Below are 27,947 nucleotides of genomic sequence, written 5' to 3'. Positions count from 1 at the left end.
TTTATTCTATAAATACTCCTTATGTATGTATATAAGTTGCATTAGTAAAATAATAAAAATAATTAAAAGTTAGAAACAATCAATACACATATTTTACTACTAAAAAAGTTCACATTTAATAAATTAGACAACACAAATAAGCAATAAAACTATACTAATGATCACAAATAAAAGGAGGACTTTGGTAGAAAAGAAAAATACAGGACAAAAGAAGGTTGTTTATGATAATATTTTCTTTGAAACTCTTAAAGTTGTGACAATTGTAAAGTAATTTCACATAAATAAAGGAGAAAGGAGGGAAAAAAAGTAAATTTTGAAAATTTTTCTATTTAAAATCACAAGAATCATGGTAAATATCATTTTAAAAAAGATAACTAGTGTATTATAATTAAGAAATTAAGGGAGCCAAATCCTTATCCTTTATGGTGATCAAACTAGGAAAATGCACATGCATTGCACATGTATAGTGTGTAATTTATCATAAATTGCTTTTCCAATTAGGTAAATCACTTAATGATTGATTTAATTTCTTCTCTTTTCTTTAGTTATCTCCTATCTTAGTCGATCTTGGATCTGTTCATGTCCTTTTTTTAGGTTTATTTATAGTATAGTTTAGTAGTAGATAAAATGAGTTATTTTTAAAGCAATAAAAACCCATTGCATTTGATGAGAATGTGATAAAGGTGATGAACTGATAAACAGTTCACCATCCACACGAGAAAGAAAGAGTTTGAACCCTTTTTTTTTTTTTTTGTAAATGATTCAAACTATTATTCGGGAGATGGGACTTCTTTCCACCTTATTTGTTTCCACATCTTATTTTTCCTTCTTTCATTTAGTTGATATTGACAATTACTCAATAATGCATATTCAAATACTCAAAAAATCTAATAAAATTGAAGGTACCATGCACACAATGGGCTTGTTTAGATATGGATTATTTGTAAAAAATTTTAATTGCATTATAAATATGTTTTTAAGCACATTTTTATCTCTTGAACTATCTTTTTTCTTACATATATTACATCACAAAAAGTATTATATATAGCATTAAAATATATGACAATATACAGGGTAGAGATTTTGTAATAATAGAACTCTTATTTGAATAAATAAATATTTTACTTTGACTCTATAGATGCACGCCCTCTACTTTTAAACTGAACACACTTTGAGATTTGCTTCTAGCATGCAACAGCAAAAGGATAATTTTGTTTATTTTTCATTCTTGTGACACGTAATGTGAAGAACGTCTCATGCAAAATTGTTTTATTCTATTCTTGTATGTTTAGGTACCTTGACAAAATTATTTTATTCGTGCATGTAAGTCTATTCTTTGTAGCGAATATTCTCTCACCAATTTTTGTGGCTTCACCTGTCTGTTAGTAAAGAAGAGAGAGAAGGGCCAAATCAGAAGTCCATTCTTTCACTATTTCAACCAGGAGCGTCAAATTTGGCTTCCAAAAAGCATAGACGTATTCCCTTTGACTAAAATGAATAAGATATTCAGGTTCCTGATTCTCTCTCTCTCTCTCGCTTATTTTTTCTGCTAATCTTCTCGAACTATGACAATATAATTTGATAAGAATACTTTTCAGAGGAAGAAAATATCTAGTTGCAGGTCTCCTCTGCAAGACTGTAGTCAAACTCCTCTTTCACTCCGACAACGACGTCGGGGCACGGCTGTTTGTTTATAATTCAACAGGCATTACCCTCCGATGACATTCAACGAATTAAATATTTTTTGTCAATATATATATATATATATATATATATATATATATATAAATTATTAAAATCCAACAGGCATTATCCTCCCACAATTTCACTGAGTTGCCCCTGAACGTTAAAAAATTACACATACCTCCCTTTTCATTTAAAATAACAATTTTATCCTTAAATATTTTAATAAATTTTTTTTATTTGGTATGCTTATACTTAGAATGAGTTTTAAAATTATTTTTTCATTCTTTCTATAGAACTACCACTATTGCATCTGGGTTTCTATTATAATCAAATGTCGAACTAATGATTTTTTTGACGAGTTAATTTTATATGTAATCCAATGTTTTTGCTGATCTTTGTTTTTTTTTTTTTAGTATTAAAATTAACAATAAATAAAAAAGAAATGGCCCAAAAGAACTACTAAATTATGATAATCCCACTACTCCAAAAATTTATAAATTCTAAATGAATTATTTCAACATTTTCTTTTTTATCTTATAAATCTAAATTCATAATAAAATACTGTAAAAGATATCATATCATAGTAATAAAATTATTATTATAGTCGTTTATCAAACAGTAGATATAGACATGAAAAATTTGGCATTTTTTCCTTATAATTATACTATATAATCTTATAATTGTATATGAAAATAAATTAAGACTCATTTCACAAGGGCATTTTTTGGGTATTCATTTAAAAAATTGTCCAAATTAATATTATTTTAAGATTTCGTTACTAAAACTATCAAATTAAAAAAGATAAGTGTAATTTTTCAAACCTTAGGAGAGTTCAGTGAAATTGTTAGAAACGTCAGAAGAGGTTTTCAAAATTATCCCAAAGAACAATTTGGCAAACTAAAAAATTGGGTTAATTCCACATACCTCCCGTAATTATGAAGGTAATTACTCAATTAGGCTACAAGTGAGGATACAATGTCATGTTCCGGACGAGCTTTGAGGGTCGCTAAGACACTGTATTCTTAGTTGTCATAGACACCCACACCACCTAAATCCAATCATACTAACTCCATATGGTAGTGATTTTAAAATAAATAAAAAATTTAGTTTCCTCTATACGTAGATTATTATTGAATTAGTTTTGTTGGTTATGTAGGTATCAACATTTTTTGAGGGAACAGGTACAAATTTACTAGAGAACTTTTAAAATTTACTAGAGCACTGTAAGCAAAGCTACCGGACGTATGAAGTATGAGACCATGCACGAGCAGTGCAATTGCAAGTCAGTAAAAGGATTATTTCCTTATAGCACCCTCTAACTTGTATGGAATCTTGATTTTGCATTTTAAGTTTCAATTTTGAACAAATTGCACCAAACCCTCAAATCTTGCATTCATCCTGTTTGAGTAACACCTCAAGCAAAATTACCTTACTCGATTCCCCTTCAATGTATATATGGAATTACATAGATGAACGAACCAAAATATACTCCAAAAGCAATGCATTTGTCAGGGACAAAATAAATAGGAAAATAATGCAGTAACATATGTTAAAGGAAAGCCGCTTGTGGAGAAAGTATAGATTGGATTGATTTTGAAATATTGTAATTCGTTCATCAGAAATTCACCTAAACATATTCAATGCTTCGAGCTAAGAAGCAACTATATTTATGTGCAAAAGATAAGAGAGTAACTAATTTTGCCATTGTCATCGAAAGAAACGAAACAATTAAAATAAAAACAAAAGCTTAAATAAGAGATATTGAGCTTTCCAAAAACAAATTACTCCATAGATAATTAAAATTGATAAAAGAACAAGAGGATTGATTGCACTAGTTGTGAGACAAAATCATGTACAGATCATGGTGTTTTCTTTCCGAGTTAATGATTGGATTGGAATGGGATAGATTCAACAATTTAGAAGACGGTAATCTGTCCAAATTTAAAATTTAGCCAGAAGGAACAAAAAAAACACATTAAGGTTTTGAGTATAAATATCCCTGATCTTGTTTGGAATATGTGGTTGAAGATCACGGGAACTTCCAAAAAAAAAATTAATAAAAAGATCTGGAGTCCAAGGATCAACATATAAGAACGAGACTTAACCAAGATTCAACTGGCTAGCTCGAACAACATCATGGCATAGAGCTTTCTTTAATGCTTTCGATTCCAATTAACTCCGGCTTCATCCCCTTTTTCCCCCAATCTCTGGCTTGTTTGATGGACTGAGCATTTGAAGGTTTCAATAGAGGAGGAAAATAATGTGAAAAGCAAGTAAAAATGAAGTCTGAGCGTCCAATATCGCAGGTAAAAGGTTAGAAGAATCAGTACTCCAAGATGTTATGGAGCTTGATACATGTATACAACATGTTGCCAAAAGTCACTGCAAGTCACTGCAGTGAGATTTAAAAAAATCGTTATTACCATAAATAGTGGCAGAGCTTTCCTAATATCACAAGGTATCTTCCTCGCACGTGGCTTCAATCTGTAGCCGGCGTTGTACAAGATAGACTTTTTCGTGGGCCTCTGTAGCCGCCGTGACCAAGCGCTATTTAAGCAGCTCCAACTTCCAAGATTCCTTCATAGCAAACAACATCAATTGTAGCTAATCTCCTCCTCCTTTCCCTACATTTCCATTACACGAACCAGCGACCATGTTGTTTGCTTGTGCTATTATTGCTCTCATTATTGTGCTTTTCAGCCACTGGGTATACAGGTGGAGAAACCCCAAGTGCAACGGGGTATTACCGCCAGGCTCGATGGGATTACCAATTATAGGAGAAACAATTGAGTATTTCACCCCTTATGCATCGGATGATGTTCCACCATTCGTACAAAAAAGAGCGGCTAGGTATGTCTAACCCCTTTTTTTTTTTTTCGTCTCCTATTTTTCTTTTTACCCTTCTCATTTTTAACTATCCGATACAGAATTCGAATCTTAAACTAGATTGTGGAGATAATTCTAATACCCTTTCCTAATCATTAGGCCAACCTCAATACTCCACTGGTTATCTAACCACTTCTATCACATATATATATTTTAATAATATGACAGCAGTAATAGTTAAGAATATTTTATCTTAACTAGCTTTCCTTTGTTTCCTTTTTTTTCTCTTTGGGAAATTTCAGGTACGGACCAATTTTTCGCACGAGTATAGTTGGGCAGCCAGTCGTTGTATCAACTGATGCTGACTTCAACTTCCGCGTCTTCCAGCAAGAAGGTAATGCTTTCCAAATTTGGTATACTGAGAGTCTCTTCCAGATAATTGGGAAACAAAGTGTACTTGCCCATCATGGAGGCTTCCACAAGTACCTCAAGAGCTTAACGTTCAAGCTTGTTAGCCCCGAAGCCTTAAGAGAGAAGCTAATATATGAAATGGATGCCAGCACTCAAGAATCTCTAAGTTCTTGGAGTAAACTTGGAAAATTAGATGCTAAAGATGGAACATCAGAGGTAAATTAATCAGCATCCTACTATTTGATTATATTAATCAGGATGAATTCGGACTGTACGTACAGAGCATTGCATGAAAAGTAGTAATGAACAATCTCATTTTCTCCAGTTGGTATTTAAATATGCTGCCAAGAAGATGCTTGGCTATGAAGAAAGCAAGGATCAGCAAAAATTGAGAGACAGTTATAAGGCATTCATGGATGGCTTGATCTCATTTCCTCTCAACATCCCTGGAACACCGTTCCATGCTTGCTTACAAGTAATCAATTGTTATTGTTGTTGTTCGTCATTTGGAATTCTTTTTATATTGAAAGATCGATGTTCACTATACCTACAAGAAAAAAACATATTCATTATAAATATATGACTAAGTAAAATATATATGCTTTCATAAGTGCCGTATCAGATTGAACGAACTATATGGTTTTCATTTTCCAGGGACGTAAGAAAGCAATGAAGGTCATCCACGACATCTTTGAGAAGAAGCGCTCGGGCAATGACACTTCGAAAGACTTCGTGGACCATTTACTTGAGCAAATAGAGAAAGAAGACACTATTTTGAATGAAGAAATTGCGAGGGACCTGGTATTTTTGTTTCTATTTGCTGCCCATGAAACGACTTCAACAGCTTTGACTGTGGCCTTGAGGTATCTAGATGGCCATCCACGTGTTATGGCTGAACTAAAGGTCCGTGACTTTCCGAAACAATTTCTCCCGTTGTCATCTGTATTTACCCTTTAATTCTCCAATTCTTGTGCAAGTTCAATATTTAAATGATTAATATTCTATATATACTGATAGTATACATTGTTATGATTAGATGTTTACACTAACAGAATATGTAAGATTATTTCATACTTAAATAGTCAATCGTTTTTGTAGAGAGAGCATGAAAATATTCTTCAAATGCGAGAAACAGAAGGTTCTGCTATTTCTTGGAAAGAGTACAAGTCTATGACTTTCACACACATGGTACGTTCCAATTAACCAGACATTTCATCGTATCTATCATTTGAATCATATGGTGAGCTAGACCATTTACATCTTATGTTTTGTTGTCTACTGTAGGTTATAAATGAAACACTTAGGCTTGCAAATATTACTCCTGGGATTTTGCGCAAAGTTGTCAAGGAAGTTGAAGTAAAAGGTATACTTCAATATGTCATTTGGCATCTTCTTGAAAATCATTTGTCACACTTTCTTTATTTTGGACCGGTGATACCTTTCTCCTGCAGAAAAAAGGAAAAAGAAAAAAGAAAGAAAAATTCTCTTTGGTAACTACTTGGGTTGGGCATTTTTTCATGGGAGTAAAAATATAGAAAATAAATGATTTGTTTCCTTGGTTCCTCTTTTCCTCCATTATAACTTCCAGTTTTGACTAATAAGTGCGAATGATTTGCAGGGTATACAATTCCTGCTGGCTGGACGGTAATGGTTTGTCCATCAACTGTTCATTTGGATCCTAATGTATATGAAAACCCCCATGAATTTAACCCATGGCGATGGGAGGTAATTTGATCATCGACATATTTGAGTAATATATGCACACAAGAAAGATAAACTTACAAACCAAAAGATAAACAAAATCAAGTAAAAATGATTCAGGGTTTTTCTGCTGTTTTTTCAATCAAAAGGGCAAAGAATTACACATGGGATCAAAAAATTTCATGGCATTTGCTGGTGGTACGAGGCTTTGCGTTGGTGCTGACTATGCCAAGGTGCAGATGTCAATTTTTCTGCATTACTTGGTCACAAAATACACGTAAGGATCTCCAAATCACAATTCCCACCATCTCCGCTTAAATACATATAGAAGAAGCTAATTCCTACATATTATAAATTGATGTCCACTTAACTTCTTCGATTTTTTGATATGCATGATTGCAAGAAGGAAGTGATAACTGATCAAAAAGCTTGTCTAATTTGAATTTTCAGCTGGAGAGTTACCAACGGAGCAGAGAGAATCCGGACACCTACTGGTATTTGTTACCCCAAGGGATTGCACATGGAGATTTCAGAGAACAAATAGATTTTAAGCCGGGCGCGTACGAATAAAGCCTGTACTTTCAGAAGCGTATTTATGATGCAGTAATTTACTATCATATTGTAATTTTACCTTCCAGCTGAGTTTCACTACATTGTAATATTGTAAGTGTCCTAATAAACATCATTTTAATAGTTGCAGTTTGAGTCTCGACTAATTGTTTTTCTTCACTAAATCAATACAATGATCTTATGTACGAGGACAAATCAAGCCAAGAAACAATATATATATATATATATATATATATATATATGTACATACACGGTAAGTATTACTCCTTCCTTCCATCTTATAAAGTTTGTTGCACTTCAAGAATTGCAATTTTTATTAATAGTGAATAGAATTTGAAACTTCACGTGTAGTGTCTATCTCATAAAGAATTGTGGGGCCATAACATTTGTTCAACCCTGGGTTTTGTTGAAAATCTTAGATAACTGTTGAAACTTTTGTTGAAAATCAATATTTGTTGTGATCTTCATTATTTAATAACTGTTACGTATTACAAAAGTTATTGTTTAGTTTCCTTGATAATAGTATGTGAACTCATAAAAAGATTCATGCATTGAACTTTTACGGAGTGTTTCAGGAGTAAATGAGTAAATGGAGAAATTAAATAGAAATATATCATCTAATTTATATAAATCACAAATAATTTGGAACAATCCAACAAAGAAAGCATGGCGATATCAATGGGACGGAGTGGATTTTTCTTCTCTCTTTCCCCACAAATTCCAAACCAATCTGGTGTACGGGATTCCGGCAAGTTGATATGAACAAATAAAAGAATAAAAAAATTCTCTTGGGCCACACCTCATAATCTGATTTTGATGGACACGACGCTGGGGATAGTCATAATTTACCGCACTAAAATTTTGCCGCTTTAGTTGTTCTAATCAAGGCTGACAAATTACGAAAACAACATTTCTTTTAAGTATCGTTTCGTCATTAAGACAATCAATCATGTGATATAATATGGCATCGCTTTTGTAATATAATTTATACTCCTTCCGTTCAATCATTTTAAAATATTTCCAAATATTTATCATATTTTAATCTTTCTTTTTAATATAAGTTTTCTTTCTAATCACGTACATGTTACTATTCAAACTAGTGTGAACACCCGTGCTATGCACGGTGCTGATATTATTGAAAAAAATGAATATGAAAGGGTGAATAAAAAAAGGTTAAAAATTTGTGCCAATACAATTAAAATATAATATCTGTCTAACAATAATTTGAAATATGATAGAATGTGCATCATTCAAGTACTGTCTTTTTTCAGAAGATGGATTCTGAAAAAATAATAAAAATTTATATTAGAAAATGAATAAAAATGAATGTTGTTAAAATGAAATACTTACAAATATTATGCATTCGATTTGATAATCTTGCATGAAAATGCGAACACTCTTCACACCAATCAACTTTTAGTACAAAAGCGAAAATTGGTGATTTAATTAATTCTGTTGAATTTTGTGAAATGCGTACTACAAATGAAAATGCACGATCTTTGCATGAATTGATTCGTTGGTTGAACAATCTATCACCATTTTCCTGAGAATTAAGTACGTACGAAATTCAAAATTAATGTATTTTTTTACATAGTATATAAATAGCATTATAAAAAATAAATATATATATCAAGAAATTCTACCTTCCTTTGTAATTCTCTGAGATAAGAAGCATCACAACCAAATACGAATCGTACATGTCTGTCTTGTAGATTAAGATACATGTTACCACTGAAATCTCTTATTTGTATGTTAACATTATATCTGTTTCAAAAATAAAATGTTATATACAATACAGAAAAATATGTTGAAATTAAAGATACATGAAATTAATTACCTAACAACAGTGTCGACCACGTCATTACAATGCATACACACTGTTTTCGAAAAATGACCTTCACATAGTTGTCCACAATTTTTGCATAGCCCATAAAACATGTACGTTTCGTTTTCTAAACAAATGTCTTCTCCTTTGTTATCTTGCGAGTTTAAAATTTAGCTGACGTTGAAATGTTTGTAGGCAAGCATGTTCCATAGTGATATTAGGTTAAAGGCTAAGATGGATACCATAAAAAAGTTGAATGAGGTAATAAGTTCTTGGGGAAAACGCAAGAAAGATCTCCTAATTGGAGTGAGCACGCAAGAAATTTGAATGAGGATACTATGTTTTGGAGAACTTTTAATTGGAGTGGAATTCTTAAATTGAAGGACTCTTAATTGGAGTAAAAAAGTGGGGGAAATGTTGAGAAAACGTGAGCATAATTATAGGATTTTTAGGAGCGGTTATAGGATTAGTTAAGAGATAAACATTTCTTAAATTGGAGAACTCTTAATTGGAGTGGGAAACATGGGGGAAATGTGGAGCATTGCAAGTTACGGCAACGTGCCAGTGGCATTTAGTCCTAATTTTTTTTTGGGTCAAAATCTAGTCCTAATTGGTTCTGCTGTTTCTTGATCATGTTGTATGCTTCCGAATTCTACTTAGCGTTTAATAATTGATAATGGCTTATTCTATTATTTCATGGTATTGGACAGGCAAAAACCACACCAGAAGTATGGTAAATTTACTATAAACTCCTAATATTATCTCCCCTAATTTTTGTATACTTTTTAAAAAATTTAAACTTTTGTCAACAATAGGCTGGTCACGCAAATTAAAAAAAAAGGACTGGTCACACGTCTCATTCTTTGCCCTAAAAAACTCAATTCAACAAATTTCTTAGAATAATGGTGAAAAAATCATAACAATGGAGGAACCTGGGTTTGTTTCTTTTTTTTTTTTAGGATCTGAAACAACCATGTTAATTTTGAAAATATAAATAAATTGGCCATCTTACGTTCATTAAGAGAGGAAAAAATTTTTGGTCACTGCACATGGATGTCCAGCCATCCTAAAGGGAAAAAAAATCAATGGTTCCGTTCTTGCGATTTTTTTTAGGGTTTAATATAGTAAGCCCCTTAACTTTACATTTAGTTGCACTTTACCCCCTCAACTTTACAATTAGTTACACATTTGTGAAGTAGATAGTGGAAAAGTTTTAAATTTTAAATTTGACTGGTGATAGAGTTGGTTATAACGTTACATTTAGTTGCACTTTACTCCCTCAACTTTACATTTACTTGCACATTTGTGATTTTTTTGAAACATGATTGTAATTTGCAAAGCTCATTTGTAAGGGTGGTTATAGGATTAGTTTAGTGATAAATATTTCTTAATTATAAAAATGTAAAATTGTATTAAAATAATATACAAATGAGTATTTGTCTTTAATTAAGGAGTAAAAAGGATTTAAAGTATAAATAACAAACTATAAACGATTTATGAAGTAGATAGTGGAAAAGTTTTAAATTTTAAATTTGTCTGGTGATAGGGTTGGCTATAACCCACTACTTTTTATATATTAAAATAAATAAAAAAAATCTAGGAAAAAGAATGGAAAGTTTGGAAGCCATTGAAAGGATCTCTCCGAAAAACCCATTCTGCAATACATATAGATATAGATTTAAATTTTAAATTTGTCTGATAAAATTAAAAAAAGAATAGTACAAACATCACAATTAAACTACTATTTTTAAAATATTGGATTCTCCGAACATGATTAAATAATTGAGATGAATGAAGTATATATATATATAAATATATAAATAATTAAAATATAAAAAAATAATTAAAAAAATATTCATAGCGCAAGTCAAATAATATTTCAAAATTATTTTATATTCAAACACAGCTATCTATTAATTATGACTGCTTTTATAAAGATAAGGAAAATAAAAAAGTAGGCCCGTGCATTCGTAAATCTTATCAAAGCAACTTTGGAGTAAACTGCCAAAGGTACACGCAGCACCACTATGTGATGTTCACATTTGTACTATATGATTTGAAGGAAGACAGCAACATGGCAGGAAGGGATTGGCAGGTTTGTCACACCTTTCCAACGACTAGTCTTAGGCATCTGTTTAGGAAAGCTGACGAAAGAAGACTTTTGTATTAAACAATTCTAAATTTGTTGAAAATGATTGCAAGGACTTCTCCAGAAAGTCTGCTTAATCTAGATATATATATATGACGAAAGAAGACTTTTGTATTAAACAATTCTAAATTTGTTGAAAATGATTGCAAGGACTTCTCCAGAAATTCTGGTTAATCTAGATATATATATATATATATATATATATAATATAATCTAACTATAATAATATAATATCTAACTATATAAAAGCGGGAGTTGGACAATGAACAGTCCATTTTGGTCGAGCGGTTATAACGTAATTTCTAGTAACTTTGAGGGCATTTGGTTTTCAGTAACTTCAGGTACTTACAGCACTGCAAATTTGTTGTTATTTGTACTAAAGAATCGGGGAATAATCAAATGCCACATCACCCAGAGAGTAAGGATGCGGTATAGCATACAATGTTGATTCGGCTTTCACCTTGGGCCTGAAAGGTCATGTCTTGAACACTGACAACCAAATACCGCTGAAGTACAGTTCCAAAAACAAAAGCCCAGTTAGTCACAAAAAATTAAGCAAAAAACTCGACAAAACCAAACAACAAAAATGGAGCCCATTTTCTTTGTAGACTCCAAAACCGCTCAACAAAACTACTCTAATGGAACAATAAAAACAACATTTACATATGTAACTCAAGACGCTGATGAAGTCCCAAAATATATTGGTAAGATCAAAATATATTGGTAAGAGCAAATGGTAAGATCAATATTTTCAACAAAATATATTGCAAATCAAAATCCACTTTAATTTTTTCTTACTTTTGCTACTAATTTTCAGGTCATACCAGCCAAATTTTTGCCGCATATAGGACACCATATGCGAAGAACAGCAATACTAAAAAATGGAAACAAAATTTGGTTTATTAAATTACACGAAAGTCCCGCAAATTCTGGCTAGAAAGAATTTCTATGTGATCACCAACCACAAGAAAACTTCATGATCCAATTTTTTCACATAGGTGTAATGGCCTTTCGAGTGCAGATATTTGCTCCAAATCGTTGCTCAACTTTCTATGAATGGAACATTTTACCAGCCCAAGACTATGGCCAAATCGAATACGGTATGGTACAAAATTATTACTCTCTAATTAAACACAATTTATCAACCTAAATTGTTATCCAAGAAAACTGCAGGAACATTCTGCCCAACAGAAGGACTACTAACGAAAAGTTTCAATTCTATGTGGCAATACGGCCATCCGATATAGAATACTTGGTAATTTTCATACTACACAAAATATTTAGCATATCAGTGTATCAATATTCTTACAAAAATTTCACATCTTTTTATGACAGGAATTACATCCAGATGATGCCTTCCATATTCTACCAAATAAAGATAGCATAATTGTGCTCTATTGTCAACAAAAGACTTGGGACATAAAAGTTCAGGACAATTATTTAACAAATGGATGGAAAAAGTTGACAAAATTTCATGTAATTAAAGTAGACCATACTGTCGTATTTACTCACTTAGGATTGAACAAATATACACTTCAGATATTTGACGATGAACTTGTTCAAGTGTATCCAATATAATCTAAATAAAATACAATTAAAATGTTCACAAACTCAACGCAATTGTTTAACATTGCTACTCTAATAAACATAGTCCAATAAAATCCAATGAATAACATTGTTCACAAACTCAACGCAATTATTTAACATTGCTACTCTAATGAAATCAATTCCAGATGCACTTTTGTTCCACTATCATATAACTATCAACCCAACTATGCATGTAATATCTTATGGACTGACTTCCATCCATGTAACTGCACTTCCATCACTTTGTAACAATCTTTTTGTTCTATTTTCATGTAACTATCAATCCAACTATATGCATATAACTATCTTGTGGACTGACTTCCATGCATGTAACAACACTTCCTTCGCTTTGTAACTTCAGCTATACTTTTTCCCACCTTTGTAATCACTTAACCCACGCCACATAATTTATACTAATCATATCATATAAAATATCAACACTATATTATTTGAACTAATTCAAACCAAGCATATACCACCTATATAATTCTCTACATTATAACAACTACACAATAACTAAAAATTGTGCAACTTAACACGGAAAATATTAACTCTCCTGCGCAACGCGCAGGGCGTCTCACTAGTAACTATATAAAAGCGGGAGTTGGAGAATGAGCAGTGCCATTTTGGTCGAGCGGTTATCACGTAATTTTGGGCAACTTTGAGGGCAATTGTCAAGCGATTATTTGGTAATTATGGGCAACTTTGATGGCTTTTGTATTTGTTGGCAGCTTTGTTGGCTTTTCTAATGATTTTTTTGTACGCTGTTGGCTTTGCAATTACTGCTTCTGTATCGAAGCTTTTTGTTCGGCGAGTAAATTCCTTAGAAATGCTGAATTCTTGATGGATTGGTTAATAATGGAAAATAGTAAAGTAAGTAAAATGATTTCCAGAAAGATAGTTCTTATATTTTGGATTATCGATTTGCCAAGGAAAATATGTAGCAATGCAAAAATCAATTATATTTTGGATTATCGATTTGCCAAGGAAAATATGTAGCAATGCAGAAATCAATCTTGAATTCACTTTATTTGTTTTCATTTTTCAAATTTCACAATTCAGTAGAGCATAATTTGTCTCCCAATCTTTAACCAAAATTGTCTTCACAATTTCACTGCCATCTTCAAACCCACTTGTTTTTTATGCTCATAAAAGCATTTAAAAGAAAAAAGGGGTCGCCCAATATCTAAATATATAAAAGGGGGAGTTGGATAATGAATAGTTTCATTTTGGTCAAGCGGTTATACTGTAATTCTTGAGCCAGAGGAAAAAAATAACAAGTCCAACATTGTCATCATATAAGTAAGCAAAATCGGTTAAAATGCCATAGGTTTCAACTAAAAATGGTTTCTAATTCTATAGTTTTTTTCAATGTACAATTAGAAGGATATATATTAGTCTATATATACATATTTAGTCTATATAATTATTGGAAAATTTTTAATTCCCTTATTTTTATTATTATACTTTTCATTCTATAAATATATATTCTATAAACATGAGCTTACTTTTGTCTTTTATGTGTGCTAGATTATGGGTCTATTTCCTTTTTAAAAGAATAATTAGTTTGTTAGTTTACTAATATATCCATGTTTAGTGTATATATAATTATTATAAAATTTTTAACATATTTGTTTTTTCTAATGGCTCTAAATTGCTGTAAATTGAAAAGCGATGTTGTGTGCTAATCTTTTTGTATTATTTATTTAAACATGTAACATTAATTAGATTATTTCTTACATTTGAAAATTAAAGTACTCTAAATTTGAAAAATAATGTAATAATACATGTCTTTTACTGTGGATTAATGTTCTAATATTAATGGAAAAAGAAATAGGCCTATATTTATTGAACTTAGTGAATAATACTAACAATATAAAAGGAAAAGTTGCCTTATGCATAGTATTTTTTTTGTCAAGCGGTTATCTTGCAATTGTTAATGGATGTCAGGGCCATTTTCATCAATTGTCTGTTTGTTTCTTAACAGCTGCTATAGTTTTGGTGCATTTATCAGACATGTTGATTGAATTCATAATTGGTGGTGTAAAAAGTGAAAACCTATGAAAGTTGATTTTTTTGTGGTTAATTATTTGCTTTTGAAATGTTCTGGAAATGCAAAATTACCTAGGAAATAATTGATAAATTGTTGTTGGCTTTAGTGACTTTAAAAATGACTTTTATTACTATGCCATGAAATAAAATTGATAAATGTTCTGTAAATGCACAATTATTGAGGAAACAATTAATAAATTATTGTTGGCTTGACATGGAATAAAATTGTTAAGTGCTCTGTAAATGCACAATTATTGAGGAAACAACTAATAAACTATTGTTGGCATTAGTAACTTAAAAAAATGGGTTTTATTACTGTGGCATGTGGTGATTAATTTTTAGAAATGTCAAGTTCTATGGTTCAAATGCTTAATTGACTTTGGGGATCCCCTATTTTTTGTGTCAACAATGATTAATACTCTTTGGAAATGACTCACTTTACAAATTTCTAATTATCCTGATCCAAATGCAAAATAACCTTATACAATTTTCTAATTTATCCTTATGCATTCTATATAAGCACCCTCATGCATTCTATATATTTCACAACAGTTAACTTTTAACAAAAATTATAATTTCCTAATGATTCGCATGAATTAAATAATAATAGAGATATATACTAATAAACTCATACAACAAAAAATAATTAACACGAAAATTGATTATTTTGGGCATCTTTTGTCATGTGGCTGGCTCTGGCTTTAGGAAGATTCGGTTAAGCGTCAGAATTGCCGATGCTATTTCACGGATTCTCTTTTGCTGGAAAAAGACAATTATTAAGTCTGGCTCTTGGCATTATATTTCAATAAAAAGGTCTGGCTCTGGCTGAGGCTTGTTAGCTGTATTATTGTGCTATGTGGGCTACAGGGGCTAGGACTCACAAAAGAGAGCTGTACTTGTACGCTCTCTATTGTAAGTACTGCTGCAAGCCTTGTTTTAGAGCTCTGCCATATGCCCTTTTATCTTCTCCAATATCAACCCACCCCGGGCTGCCTCACCAAGAAAACCAGGAAAAAAGAAAAAAAAAAGAGGAAAATCACTCTCAGGCTCTCCATTTTGATAATATAAAAGGGAGAATTGGATAATGAATAGCTCCATTTTGGTCAAGCGATTATGCTGTAATTCTTGAGCCAGAGGAAAAAAATAACAATTCCAACATTGTCATCATATAATTAAGCAAAATCGGTTAAGATGCCATAGGTTTCAACTAAAAATGGTTTCTAATTCTATAGCTTTTTCAAACGTACAATTAGAAGGATATAATTAGTCTATATATACATATTTAGTCTATATAATTATTGGAAAAATTTTAATTCCCTTTTTTTTATTATTATACTTTTCATTCTATATATATATATATATATTCTATAAACATGAGCTTACTTTTGTCTTCTATGTGTGCTACATTATGAGTCTATTTCCTTTTTAAAAGAATAATTAGTTTGTTATTTTACTAATATATCCATGTTTAGTGTATATATAATTATTATAAAATTTTTTAACATATTTGTTTTCTCTAATGGCTCTAAATTGCTATAAATTGAAAAGCGATATTGTGTGCTAATCTTTTTATATTATTTATTTAAACATGTAACATTAATTAGACTATTTCTTACATTTGAAAATTAAAGTACTCTAAATTTGAAAAATAATGTAATAATACATGTCTTTTACTGTGGATTAATGATATAATATTAATGGAAAAAGAAATAGGCCTATATTTATTGAACTTAGTGAGTAATAGAGATATACATATCTAACAATATAAAGGAAAAGTTGCCCTATGCATAGTGGTTTTTTTTGTCAAGCGGTTATCCTGCAATTGTTATTGGATGTTAGGGCTATTTTCATCAATTATTTGTTTGTTTTTTAACAGCTGCTATAGTTTTGGTGTATTTATCGGACATGTTGACTGAATTCATAATTGGTGGTATAAAAAGTGAAACCTATGAAAGTTGATTTTTTGTGGTTAATTATTTGCTTTTGAAGTGTTCTGGAAATGCAAAATTACCAAGGAAATAATTGATAAATTGTTGTTGGCTTTAGTGACTTTAAAAATGACTTTTATTACTGTGACATGAAATAAAATTGATAAATGTTCTGTAAATGCACAATTATCGAGGAAACAATTAATAAATTATTATTGGGTTGACATAGAATAAAATTGTTAAGTGTTCTATAAATGCACAATTATTGAGGAAACAATTAATAAACTATTGTTGGCTTTAGTAACTTTAAAAAATGGGTTTTATTACTCTGACATGTGGTGCTTAATTTTTAGCAATGCCAAGTTCTATGGTTCAAGTGTTTAATTGATTTTCAGGATCCCTTATTTTTTGTGTCAATAATGATTAATACTCTTTGGGAATGATTCACTTTACAATTTTCTAATTATCCTGATTCAAATGCAAAATAACCTTATACAATTTTCTAATTTATCCTTATGCATTCTATATATTATTGTTCTCATGCATTCTATATATTTCATAATAGTTAACTTTTAACAAAAATTATAATTCCCTAATGATCCGTATGAATTAAATAATAACAGAGATATATACTAATAAACTCATACAACAGAAAACAATTAACACGGGAAATATTAGTCCTCCTGCACAACGTGTAGGCCGTCTCACTAGTATATAATAAAAGCGGGAGTTGGCAAATGAATAGTGCCATTTTGGTCAAGCGGTTATGCCGTTATTTTTGTGACTTTGAGGGGCGTTTTGGTCTTTTGGAATTGGATGGCAATGGCTCCGCTGGAAATTGATCTTTGGTCAAGCGGTTATTCGATAATTATGGACAACTTTGTTGGCTTTTGTATTTGTCCTTCAGGTGTGTGTTTGGTTTCTCCAAGTGAGCCAAAGCTCCTACTTTTCCTTCTAAGTCACACCTGTTCCTACTTGAAACTCCTAAACGGAGTTGCTTCGGTCTTTTATCTTCTTCAACTGGATTAAGCATACACGGATTCTTTCTTTTAATCTTTTCTTTATTAGAAAATTTTTAGTGCCCTTATTTTTATTATTATAGTTTTCATTCTATTTATATGTGTGTGCTAATTTATGAGCTTATTTTCTCTTTATAAAAGATAATATCTAATAATATAAAAGGGGAGAGTTGGGTTATGAATAGTGCTTTTTGGTCAAGCGATTATGCTACAATTATTGTTGGATGTGGAGGCTATTTTTGTCAATTGGCTATTTTGGTTATTTCTCGTTGGTGGTTTACTTTGTGAGGCGGTAAATAAAAGCTCTGTGTGTGCCTCTCTTTCTATGCAATTTATTACTCATTGCATTGGGTGGAGTAGTTGTCTACCATGTTGACAAGAAACTTCTAATTGCAAGATTCCCAAAAATTGAACCGAAAAAAAATAGAAGTCCAACATTGTCATCATAGGTAACGAAAATTGGCTAACGTGTCAAGATTTGGAATTAAAATGGTTTATAATCCTTCTACTATTTAAGACGCACAATTATAAAAAAAAATATTAGTCTATATATCCATATTAAATGCATATAATTATTACAAATTTTTCGATGCCCTTATCTTTATTGTTATTTTTCCATTCTATAAACACAAAATTATTTCCGCCCTGTATGTGAGTTAGATTGTTAACTTACTTCCTTTTTAAAAGAATTAATTTCTTATTTTACTAACATATTCGTATTTAATATATATAATTATTATAAATTTTTTTAACACATTCATTTTTCCTAATAACTTTAAACTGAAAAGCAATATGGTGTGCTATTTTTTTCATTATTTTAGTCAAACATGTAACATTAATTAGATTGTTTCTTACATTAAAAAACTAAAGTACTCTAAATTTCAAAAAAAAAAAATAATATAATTATATATATAATACAAAAGGGAGAGTTGCCCTATGAATGGTATTTTTGGTCAAGTGGTTATCCTACAATTATCTAACAATATAAAAGGGAGAGTTGCCCTATGAGTAGTGTTTTTTTTGTCAAATGGCTATCCTGCAATTGTTATTGGATGTCGGGGCTGTTTTCATCAAATTGCCTGTTCTGTTTGTTTAAAGCATGTATAGTTTTGGTGCATTTACGGGACACATTGATCGAATTGGTAATTGGTGGTATAAAAAGTGAAACTTTTGAAAGTTGGTTTTTTGTGGTTAATTATTTGCTTTTAAAGTGTCCTGTAAATGCAAAATTACCTAGGAAAAAATTGATAAATTATTGCTAGCTTTAATGACTTTAAAAATGGCCTTTATTACTGTAAACATGAAATAAAATTGTTAAATGTTCTGTAAATGCACAATTATTGAGGAAACAATTAATAAATTATTGTTGGCTTGACATGAAATAAAATTGTTAAGTGTTTTGTAAATGCACAATTATTGAGGAAACAATTAATAAACCATTGTTGGCTTTAGTAACTTTAAAAAATGGGTTTTACTACTGTGACATGTGGTGATTAATTTTAACAATGCCAAATTCTATGGTTTAAGTGCTTAATTGACTTGCCAAGTCCCCTCTTTTTTGTGTCAACAATGATTAATACTTTTTTTGGAATGATTCACTTTATAATTTTCTAATTATCTTAATTCAAATGCAAAATAACCTTATACAATTTTTTAATTTACACTTATGCATTCTATATAAGCGCCCTCATGTATTCTATATATTATTGTTCTCATGTATTCTATATATTTCATAATTATCAACCTTTAATAAAAACAATAATTCTCTAATGATCTGCATGAATTAGATAATAACATAGATATATACTAATAAACCCACACAATAAAAAATAGTTAACACGGGAAATATTAGCCCACTTGAGCAATGCGCAGGCCGTCTCACTAGTTTAATGTAATGATTATCTTTCATCAACGATTGCAAGGATTTTTCTACAAATTCTACTTAATTTAATGTAATGATTATCTTTCATACCAACAAAACAAAGAAAGATCCATGTGCAGAAATCTATTACGGGACCTATAACGTCAACACGTCAATGGTTACGAAGAGCCCAATCCTTTGTTTAATTTAATGTGTAATGATTAATTAATTCAATTTAGTTCTAGATATGTGATGATAATCTTTCGTATTGATGAAAAAATGATTTTGGAGAAAATTCTATTGCGAGACCCACAACTACGACGCGCAAACGATTATAAAGCGCCCAATCCTTTGTTTAATTTAAGGTAATGTAATCTATATATATATATATATATATACATAATTATTAGGATTCAAGCGTGGAATAAATAACTATTGAGATATCAAGTCGACAACAATTTAATGAGAAACAAGCCACAAGCATGAAAGATAAACGACACACAATATTTAACGTGATTCGACTCCACTATTGAGACTACGTCCACGGAGAGAAACCAGTTCTTTATTATGAGAAGAAAACCCTATACAAAAATATATTTTGAACCCAAATCCAACCCTTGTATACCATCTCTTATCTCCCAAGAATTCTCTCTCACCCCATATATAAGGCTACATGTCACCTCTTATATGCCCTTGTGTGTCTCTTGTGTAGTATGTCAACCCATCTATTTATAGGGAACATTATTTGGCCAAAAACCCAAATAACAATAGGAAACCAATTCTAATTCTTAGACTTATATAGAATAGGAAATAACTTCTAATTCTAAACAAAATAGAATATTCCTTGGCTACTACTTCAAATAACTAAAATCAATTAAAAAACTAGTTACTTTTACACAAAACAAGAATCCTACCTAAAAAAAATTAAGCCAATTTCCTAAAAAATCTCCACCTTGGCGAAAATTTCTTTTAATAACCATTTGCTTTCAACTACCAAATAATATGGTACCAAACTACACATGTGACGATCCCACCTTCCCCTAAGGCGAACCAGAGGGTTCGGCGGGCCGCCTGCCCGACTCTCGCCGGGACTCAGTCGTTCACTAAAGTCCTCAAATGAATTACAAGAATAAACCTCAAATATACATCACATGGTCCACAAATATACATCCAAGTCTCCAATAATTACATGTCACAAATGCAGCGGAAACTAATTCCCAACTATACATCAAATGATTTCAAATCCAAAACTGTACAAGATATAGGCCATCCATTCACGTGAATAAGCACAACAAGTCCTGCCTTCGCCTTGAGCCCTGTGGAGGGGAATAAAATATTTTTGGGGTGAGTTAGAAACTCAGCGAGTAACCAGAAAATCAGTAATCAAATCGGTTTAACAATATTTCTTTTCAATGATGTCATAAATCAAATGATAAGTCCAGAAACAACTACAACATTTGCAAAACAATAAATATGGAGTATCAATAATTCAAGAAACATGTACAATGGAAAGCGATAGTAACATTCATGAAAAGGATACGTTCATTTTTTTATAAATAATCTCTCGTTCATCTTTTTATTCGTTCATCTTTTTTTTTTCCCGGACGTTGGCCGGTCTCCACCCATCCGGACGTAGCCGGACTCTACCCATCCGGACGTAGCCGGACTACAAGGTAATACTCGAGTATACCAAATTCACTCAGGGTCACCATATCGCCCGACCGAGTCCGCTTCTGGCTCGAGTCGATCGGTAACGAAGGGCAGGGCCCAATTCAGCCAAACGGCTTACATTCATGCGCAACTAGCATTTCAATAATTAAATCCTTGAAAATTTCACAGTTATTTAGGTCGAGTGCGATAAAGTACACACTCGCCTAGAAAGCTCGTTTTGGAAATCATTCAAAGCACTTAACACGTTATCAATCAATAATACAAGTCATGAAGTCAAGAAAATATAGTAAATAAGGAACACTCACATGCAAGCACGCATGATATGCAAGAAAACAGTTCAAAAGTAACTTTGGAAACAGTTTAAAGGTGAATAATGCAAGAAAACGGTACAAAAGTAACTTTGGAAACAGCTCAAAAGTAAATAATGCAGGAAACGGTTCATAAATAACTTCAGAAATAGTTTGAGGTCACTCACCTCAATGGCTCAGAAATCATCCATCATGTATCATTGCCTTGCTCAAACCCAAGTTTTAGATCACAAACTCAATGCAAACAAATCCTTTAAAAGATCGGACAGCACTTCCCCTAAATTTGCTTACTTTTCCAGCCGTCATGGCTTCATGATTTCCTCATTCCAACCCAAAGGTACACACACAACAACAAGTTCATCCAATAGTCATTCAGCAAACTCCAAGTAGTACTAGTACAAGTCAAACTAGGGAAAAGTTTGGAAATGAAAGTTAAGCTCAAAACCAGAAAAATATTTTTGACGTCATTTTGCGATAATGGTACCAAAGGCACTACGATTGTCGGATGAAGGTACAAGATACACCGTTTCGAAACTAAGTGATAGAGCTACAATATTGAAGAAGGTCTCTCAACCCAGTTTCGAGTGTAACCAGGTCAAAAATGCAAGATACTACACCAGAATCACAAAAACAGCTTCACAGAACGCATTCTAGCGGAAACATCATAACTCAGGCTCTCCAAGTCCAAATCCAGAAATTCCAAAACCAACTGAAAGCTAAGAAACAGGGCTAAATTTCATCAGAAGGCCTCAACATCCAATTCAGAAGAAATTCCAGCCAAAACAACCAATTACAGTCGCAAATCCCAATTTCGGGTAAACCAGAACAGCAATAGTAATTTCGACTTTTCTCATTCCACACTACTCCGATTGACCTGAAATTTTGTAAACACCTTTAAAATGCCATTCCCTACAACTTTCATGTTTTAAGAAAAGGCCAATTCGGCCTCTATCTAGGACCTAAAAAATTCGGACAGAATGTTCATCACAAAACCCTCACTTTTCAATTTTTGGTCCAAAACAGAAATTGGTTGCAATGAATCACTTTTTCCACCTCCTAGAGTCATTAAACATCATTTACAATCATTATACATGACCCCATAATCATATCCATATGAAATCAGAAAAATCCCCAATAATTATAAAATTTCACCAATTCAACCAAAATCAAGATATAATCCATAAAACCATCTCTTTAGCCATCACAAGTTACTAATTCTCCATTATTGGAAACAAACAATGAATCTTTACACACCATACCTTGATACCTCACAAAAGATAGTAGCTTAGTGGTTCCTTCTCCAAAATAACTCCACCAAGAGCTTGGAATCTCCTTAGTAACCAACTTTTATGGAGTGATTTGCAATTCCATCGGTTAAAACTCAAGATTGAAGTAAAAAATTGGAGTGAAAGATGAAGGTATTTCTCTCTCTCTTGCTCTCCAAGTTTCAGCCATGAGAAGGAAGAAATGGCTTGATTTTTGATCAAATTTTGGTTTTAGTAAAGTTAAGGTAAGATGGTCAAAAGTCCAAGAGGGAATAGGATAGTGACACTTGTCACCTTTAGGTGTAAAACTTATCTTTTTATCTCTCCAATACAAATATCTTAACACTTTGTAAAATAATATCACTTAATACAAAATTCCAACAAGTTGTCAAAAATATAATGCATTTACCGTACTTGCGGGTCCCACGTTCAAAATACACTCTTAATTTCTCAAAAACTAACCGATACTAGAAAAATCATTTTAAAACTATTTTTGCTCATAAACTTTATCTGGGGAATTTTTCTAATCAAGAAAATGTAGAAAAGGCGGGCGTTAAAAAAATAAACCCTAGAAAATTAGAAAATTTCCGGGTTCTCAAACTCATTTTTTCGGGGCGTCACAACACACTCGAATCAATACAGTCCTGATACCAAATCGATTCAATTGGCAAATGAACATGTGTAGTTGCCTCGAGTCTAACCTTCTGTTGACTCGCGAGAAGGTGCCTCAATTCACCATTTCCCTTTGCAGGATTTCTTCTCACCACCACTTGCAATCTTGGATTCCCTTCTGTGAGCTCTAACCCTAACCATTGAGGTAACCAAGTGGTAAAATCAACATACTTCTTCCCATCCTCAGAACTATCTGGCCACGTGTGGTTTCTAAGATTCCACCTAAAACGAAAAACTTGTAACTGTCAGAGTCTTCTGGCGTATAGAAATTATATCTCCTTATTTCTTTGGGACATGTGCCATACTACCCCAAAAACATAACCGAAATCTAAAAGCCACCGGGATGAAGTATTAACCGTTGGAGATGTGAAAAAGTCTCTAATGATTCACGTCCAAAATCAACATTGGACTCCATCTTTTCCTTGACCCTTGAATCACCTGCCTAAATTCACCGTCAAGTATCTTCATACTTTTCGACTTCCTATCATTCACTATCAATGCTTTTTGCTAAGCCATTGAAATAAGGATATCACTCATTCAATTGTTCAATTAGTAACTGCTACCAATCCACTTGATCTCAATAGTTAACTAGGATCCAACCACGAATTTTGCTCATTGCCCAGTCTCGCAATCTGAAACTCTGATATAACTTATTAGGATCCAAACGCAGAATACACAACTATTGAGATATCAAGTTGACAACAATTTAATGAGGAACAAGCCACAAGTATGAAAGATAACCGACACACAATATTTAACGTAGTTCGGCTCCACCATTGAGCCTACGTCCACGGAGAGAAATCAGTTCTTTATTATGAGAAGAAAACCCTATACAAAAATACATTTTGAACCCAAATCCAACCCTTGTATACCATCTCTTATCTCTCAAGAATTCTCTCTCACCCCATATATAAGGCTGCATGTCACCTCTTATATGCCCTTGTGTGTCTCTTGTGTAGTATGTCAACCCATCTATTTATATAGAACATTATTTGGCCAAAAACTCAAATAACAATAGGAAATCAATTCTAATTTCTAGACTTATACAGAATAAGAAATAACTTCTAATCCTAAATAAAATAGAATATTCCTTGGCTACTACTTCAAGTAACTAAAACCAATTAGGAAACTAGTTACTTTCACACAAAACAAGAATCCTACCTAAAAGAAATTAAACCAATTTTCTAACAATTATTTTAATTAGAATTATTTCTCACTCTTACATTACATGCCTAATTGAAAAAAATTAATGAGTTATGGGTCATTTGAGTTTTATACATATTAAATTCTAATTGGATTATATTATATATTTAAATATTATCTCTAATTTTAAAATAACTTTAAAAAATAACTAATTTTATCGAAAGATATTGTTTTAAAAACAACCAACCTTATCTTAATGATTTTACTTTCTATCAAATTATTACATTTAGAGCTATAGTAAAACCTCAAATCACAATTATTGAAATTTTACATATCTCAAATTATTTTCTTAATCACAATTATTGAAATCTTACGTATCCCAAATTACTTCCTTTTACAACCGTATTGTTGATTAGTATTCAAATTGTTCCTCATTTATTCCCATAATTTTGAATTAACTTACTGTAAAAAAAAGAATGAACTATTACATCGATAGATTTACCAATATTGTTGAAAACTAAATATTTATTGATCGAGAAATATGAATTGCGAGATTTTTCTACTTAATTAAATATGAATATATAGTTCTAGATTTATGGTCATTATAAAAATTTATATTGTCTAAAAGGATATTGGTTAAAAAAAGAATATCTACCAAATTTTTGATATGGGGTACATGATTTAATATTTAATATCCTATTATAGTGAAAATATGTAAACACAATTTTAAAAATTAGTAAACAATTGAAAATTTAGAATACATTAATGTTTTAAAGTTAATATAGATGAACATATAAGATTGTTGTTAATTTTTGTATTTATATTATTTATATTTATATAATTTTGCAATAAATAAAAAAAATTATGCTAAGATACGGGCAAAATTCTAATGATCAATTTAATTTAATTTAGTTTTGAAACTCTATTTAATTTAATGTAATGATTATCCTTCGTGCCGATAAAAAATGATGTCGGGGAAGAATCTATTGCGAGATCCACAACCACGACACGCAAACGGTTGTGAAGAGCCCAATCCTTTGTTTAATTTAATGTAACGTAATGATTAATTTAATTGAATTTAGTTCTATAAAATCTATTTAATTTAATATATTATCTTTCGTACCGACAAAAAAAAAGATTTTGGAGAAAAGTTTGTTGCGGGACCCACAACTAGACATGCAAATGGTCGCGAAGAGCCCAACCCTTCAGCGGCTGCCACGCTCTATTAGGACAGCTCCTACCATTTGTCGATCCTTTGTCGCTGACGTGGTTTTCAGATTAGTCACGCTTATCCGTTCTTTGGCCGAGGGGATGAAACTTGAAAGTAGACGGAATCGAGGCCAGTGAATGTCCAACTTGACAAAAAGAAAGAAAGAATGTCTGTTATAGAATAAAGACTAATTTGACATAGGATTTGAGTTATTTATGATGTGAATAGTATGTTAAGAAAACAAAAAAAAAATTAAAGAGTTCAAGAAAAAAAAAGTAAGAAAAGAATTATTCTTATGAAATTTCAATTTTCTATTACTTTGATACAAGAAGATTTACCCTTATTTACAAGGGAATTCAAAGTACATCAAAAACATTTTCAACACGGCAATAACATCTTCTTGTGAGTCGTCATAATTTTGTTGATAGACATATCAATTTTATCAAAAGTCGTGATAATTTTATCGAAAGTCGTATCATCGTTGTCACCTCATAAGTTATGATATTCTGAAAAATATGAAAAACTTATCACTATTTAGAAGTTGAGATAAATGTGATATACATCCATAATTTTTAATTATTGCGTAGCAATGTCCAATTTGACAACTACATCTAACTAAAGGAGTAAAACACCCATACCTAACTAAATTTTTGGTCGTTTCTTGGAAAAAAAAAAAAGAAAAATGACTAAATTTTTGGCATATCCCATAGAATTTTGACCGCCAGTCAAAACAAACCATTGATTGAACGCGAACCAACTATTCGTTGGATGATAGCGCAGAAATTTAACTCAAGACCGGACGGAATCATGTGACCATTTTGTCCGGAAGAGATGATTTTGGATGAATATAAAATTTGACTAAACAAATTGAAAATTTTAATAAGTCATCTATGTCTATATCTATGTTTATATGTATTGTAGAGAGGGTTTTTAGGATGGTTAAATTAGAATGTTTGTAACTCCTCATTCCTTTTTTTATATATAGAATTTTGAATTTTTTAAATTGTTATATATATTTTCATTTTTTTGAATTTAAAAATAAGAAGTGGCCCACTTAATCACTTATATAGGAATTTGATTTGAAATCTATTAATGTGAAGGTAAATAAAAAAGAAAAATCACCAACCCTACTAAAAGTAAAAACATAAATAATAATATTTTACCCTTCAACTTATTAATTCTAACTGAAAGGGAAAATTATGTAGAAAATAAAAAAATAATATTCATTGGTCATGGACTTAAAATATCAATAATGGTACCATTTGTGAATCCTAAATTATGAAATCACTGAATAAAAAACAAAATTCTACTAGCCTAAAAAAAATTATGGATTTAAAGGGTTTGGGAGAATGGTGAAGGAAAAATAATAGGAAATTGGGTGGCAATGATAGAAAACTAGAGGCTAACTATAGGCGAGAGAAAGACAATAACAAAGAGTTAAAGAGTGATGGGAAAATTTTGGACGGAGAGAGGAGAGACAAGAAAAATCTATAAGAAATGATGGGATTGTGGAAGTATGACAGGAAAGATGGCACTGTAATAAAAGGTCTGAAAGTCATAAAAAACAATAGATAGTCAGTTAGCAGGTAAAAGAGAATGGAAAGGGTGATAGTCTTCAATAATTTTGAAAATTTTAAAAACACATTTTATAAAGATAATTTTAAATCTATATTAAAGTTTATGAAAAACATTATTCTATAAGCACTCAACAATTTTAGGATTACAAGATGGGAGAAATAATTTTCTAAAATTGAGGAAAATGAATTATTTATAATTTATATTTTTAATGTTAAAATTTTTGATATACAAGTATAATATGATATATTGATAAATAAGTTTACAATTACTCTATCATGTAAATCGTTAAAATTAAACTATTTTATTCAAATTGTTATCATATATTGATAAAACAATAGGTTAACAAAATTTGGTTTCAACTTATTTAAGATATTAAAATTAAGAAAGTCCATTTTGTATTTAAGAAAATAAACTTGTTTTAAACATGTTAAGCATATACTTCTTTGAAATTTTCCCCTTTTGCATATACTTTATTCCATACTATA

The 27,947-nt window shown here is 31.2% G+C and overlaps 1 protein-coding gene across 1 annotated transcript; it reads left to right on the top strand.

The window, feature by feature from the left end:
* Positions 1 to 4,284: 4,284 nt before the first annotated feature.
* On the top strand, positions 4,285 to 7,323 carry LOC113727258 (cytochrome P450 87A3-like). The gene is made up of 9 exons (XM_027251296.2): positions 4,285 to 4,536; positions 4,815 to 5,139; positions 5,249 to 5,398; positions 5,578 to 5,826; positions 6,022 to 6,111; positions 6,208 to 6,286; positions 6,542 to 6,648; positions 6,774 to 6,901; positions 7,075 to 7,323. Exons 1-9 carry the CDS (start codon positions 4,340 to 4,342, stop codon positions 7,166 to 7,168), a joined length of 1,419 nt encoding a protein of 472 aa, XP_027107097.1. The 5' UTR covers positions 4,285 to 4,339; the 3' UTR covers positions 7,169 to 7,323.
* The last annotated feature ends 20,624 nt before the right edge of the window (positions 7,324 to 27,947 follow it).

The sequence above is a fragment of the Coffea arabica genome, chromosome 2c (genome assembly GCF_036785885.1).
Source record: "Coffea arabica cultivar ET-39 chromosome 2c, Coffea Arabica ET-39 HiFi, whole genome shotgun sequence".
In the NCBI taxonomy this organism is placed as follows: Eukaryota; Viridiplantae; Streptophyta; class Magnoliopsida; order Gentianales; family Rubiaceae; genus Coffea; species Coffea arabica.
The sequence above is the reverse complement of the archived record's forward strand: the minus strand, read 5'-3'. Positions and strand labels throughout refer to the sequence as shown.